The 3,007-nt window shown below is 34.8% G+C and overlaps 1 protein-coding gene across 1 annotated transcript; it reads right to left on the bottom strand.

Annotated features, from left to right (window-relative positions):
- Positions 1-1,603: 1,603 nt before the first annotated feature.
- On the bottom strand, positions 1,604-3,007 carry LOC133880124 (uncharacterized). The gene is made up of 2 exons (XM_062319005.1): positions 2,640-3,007; positions 1,604-2,118 (listed from the first exon to the last, which is right to left on the bottom strand). Exons 1-2 carry the CDS (start codon positions 2,970-2,972, stop codon positions 1,648-1,650), a joined length of 804 nt encoding a protein of 267 aa, XP_062174989.1. The 5' UTR covers positions 2,973-3,007; the 3' UTR covers positions 1,604-1,647.

Below are 3,007 nucleotides of genomic sequence, written 5' to 3'. Positions count from 1 at the left end.
ATAAGAAAATTAAATCAATCACACACGATACTAAGATTTAAGTGGTTCATTCTTGTGACTCTCCGCTGAAAAGTAAAGGACTCCAAGTCCATAACGACTTCAAAACGTGTTGCCCCACACGTTTGTTTGATTCAAGCCACCAAACTATAACGTCTCCTTATTAATTATCTCTACCAAAAAAAGAACCTGATTTAGACAAATGGACTTATTGCCAAAGACTAGCACATCTAGTTGTACGTGAAGATGTGATGCAACTTGGCAGGTGCCACAATAAATTTCTAGCAGCGTGCCACAATAAATTTCTAGCAGCAAGTTAGGTGGATGATTGAAATGGGAGCCTGTTACGATCCTCTCTCTTAGTTTGAGAAATAAATCCCTGCCTACCTCTCACTGTTGTTTAATGAGGGTAGTAATTATGTTTGTCATTGTTGAAAAATAGTATTAGAATTAAGTATAGGTAGAGAATTATTGAGTAAAAATTAACATTTGCGTTGCGAGGTCTAAATTTTATAAGTAAACCTAATTTGTCCCGTTTTAGATTTAATATTTAGGTTCGTAATAGGGCCAAATAGCACCTACAAAACATGATAAATCAAAGGAAATTTTATCCAAGCTAATCCCATCCCAGCTAATACGTACAAAGAGTCCTAACCGAAATACCTATTAAGAGCCCTAAATGCTAGTCTTCGGCTCTTCCCATTTAACACCCTGTTCTTATATTGAGAAGATGATCGAGTACTTCATATAGAGTAGGTGGTTTATAAAGATACTGATGGGTACTTTCCATAGATTGTTACAAATACTATAAAATCCACTTAGTAACGTCATGCAATACTAGAGCACTAGACGACATGGTCCTGACAAGGACGTAGGGGTTTATAACATAGTCCAACAAGCTAGATTAGCTATATCCACACAGCGGCAAAAAGATTATTATTTTTTCTTATCCACACAGCGGCAAAAAGATTATTATTTTTTCTTCTGCCTCTCTCTCTCTCTCTCTCTCAAACATTAAACTAATTTTGAGTGCAATGTAAAAAATTACCTATTTACACATACTTTTTTTGTACGCAAAAATTACCAGGAGAAAATCGAATTCACAATCAAAGAAAGATTAGGATTTTACAGTTTTAATGGATTAGGATTCATAATTCTTGTGGACTCACAATTAACCCTAGAAAGAAAGACTAGGACTCCAACATTTGTTGCTTGTGGAGGTTTTGTTTCTCAATATTACTTGTTTCATCAGTAAATAAAACAAGATCCATAACATTTGCAAAGCAGTTCGATCATGTCAGAATATATGAAAAAATATATCTATATTTGTGCTTTCATTAACTTAATTGTTCACACAATTACTTTTACAATTAGAATATATGTAAACGTATTATGGCTTGTTTGACAACACTTTTTAAGATAGTTTTTTTTTTTTTTTTGCTTTTTAGTAAAAAGAAAGAGTATTAAGTTATTTACAAACAATTCAACATAAAAAAACAAAAAACAAAAACAAAAACAAAATACACCAAATAACTTTCACCCATATGTCACATCAGAACAAAAGAGCAAAAAAAATCATCCAAAACGCATTATCAAACGAACCATATATCTTCAAACTAATTGATCACATTTTTCAGGGTGCTTTACATTCTAGAAAAGATATGGAATGAGGGCCTTGACATCCTCACTGAAATCCTCAAATTTGGAGAGGTACCATCTCCTAGTGGCATAACTCCTTCCCATCAGGTAAAAGATGGTGCCCAGAGTGAAAGAGAAAGCATACGATGTCTGAGAGATAAATGAGACCCCTAAGAAACCCATAATTTCGAAAAGATAGTGTGGGCATATCACTAACTCAAATAAACCACCCTTGGGAATCTTGTACTCTCTCTCACCCTCTCCCCTCAGCTTGGAGAGGAGGTAATGGTGGTAAAAGTTGCCACTGATTCCAATAAGAAACAACAAAATTCCAGGATACTTCAAATCAACTGGTGGCTCTGGAATCCCTTGAGTTAGGGTTTGGGCATAGATCATGGTTACAGTGGTCACAAAGTAGCTAAGAGAGATAAGAATTGCAGAATCAAGAATCATCCCCCCGCTGTATTTATGAACAAATAGCACCTATAAAAAACATGGTAAATCAAAGGAAATTTTAATACAAACAACACTAATAGGCTGATATAATCCATATATAGGAAATTATGAAACTAAGAACAGTAAGAATTTAACGTGATTAGACAAGATTAACCATATAAACTAATTTGAAGCTAATTTTTTGTGAAGAACATGAGTATGAGTATTACAACAATGGAGGGGAGCAAAAGCATTCATGGAAACCTGTAAATCAGACGGTTTTAAAGATATAATCTGAGCCAAATACACTATCTAGCTAGAAACATAATAAACACAGCATAAAAAAATAAAAATAAAAAGTTTAAAAAGAAATTTTAAACATAGGAACTTAAATTCTGTTTGTTTCAACGGAAAATATTATTAAAAAAATATTTTTATATTTTTAGTATTAAAATTTGGAAGACATCAAAATCAGTTCTGGGTCAGTACTGTAATATTACCATTAAGTAAACCACATATATAGTTGAGAATAAAATCTGCAGTAAATTAGAGTTCATATGTAAATGTACCTCGAAGACCCTCTTGAAGAAATGAAGGGTTAGAGATGCTTGGAGCAGCAGAAATCGGACATCCTGATGCCGGAAAAGCGCAAACGATGCGATACCGGCAAGCAATGCCGGAGTATAAGCAAAGAGCATCCCGGTTCTGCTAGAAAGCTCAATTTGCTTTCTTCCATGTTTCGGAGAATTTACGTTCCAGAATTTGGAATAATGCAAGTGCTTTCCTCGTACTTCGGAGAACCCAGTAACGGCTAATGATGTTAATCCAATCGCCGACATTCCCGTGATGAAGAGAGAAGCCGGTGGTGGGAAAATAAATCCCTGCAAGAAGGAGACCGCCATGGCAGAAGAAGCTTTGCTCAGTGTTCCACCCAAAG

This window comes from Alnus glutinosa, chromosome 10 (genome assembly GCF_958979055.1).
Source record: "Alnus glutinosa chromosome 10, dhAlnGlut1.1, whole genome shotgun sequence".
In the NCBI taxonomy this organism is placed as follows: domain Eukaryota; kingdom Viridiplantae; phylum Streptophyta; class Magnoliopsida; order Fagales; family Betulaceae; genus Alnus; species Alnus glutinosa.
Note: the sequence above shows the minus strand (reverse complement) of the source record. Positions and strands in the feature narration are given on the sequence as shown.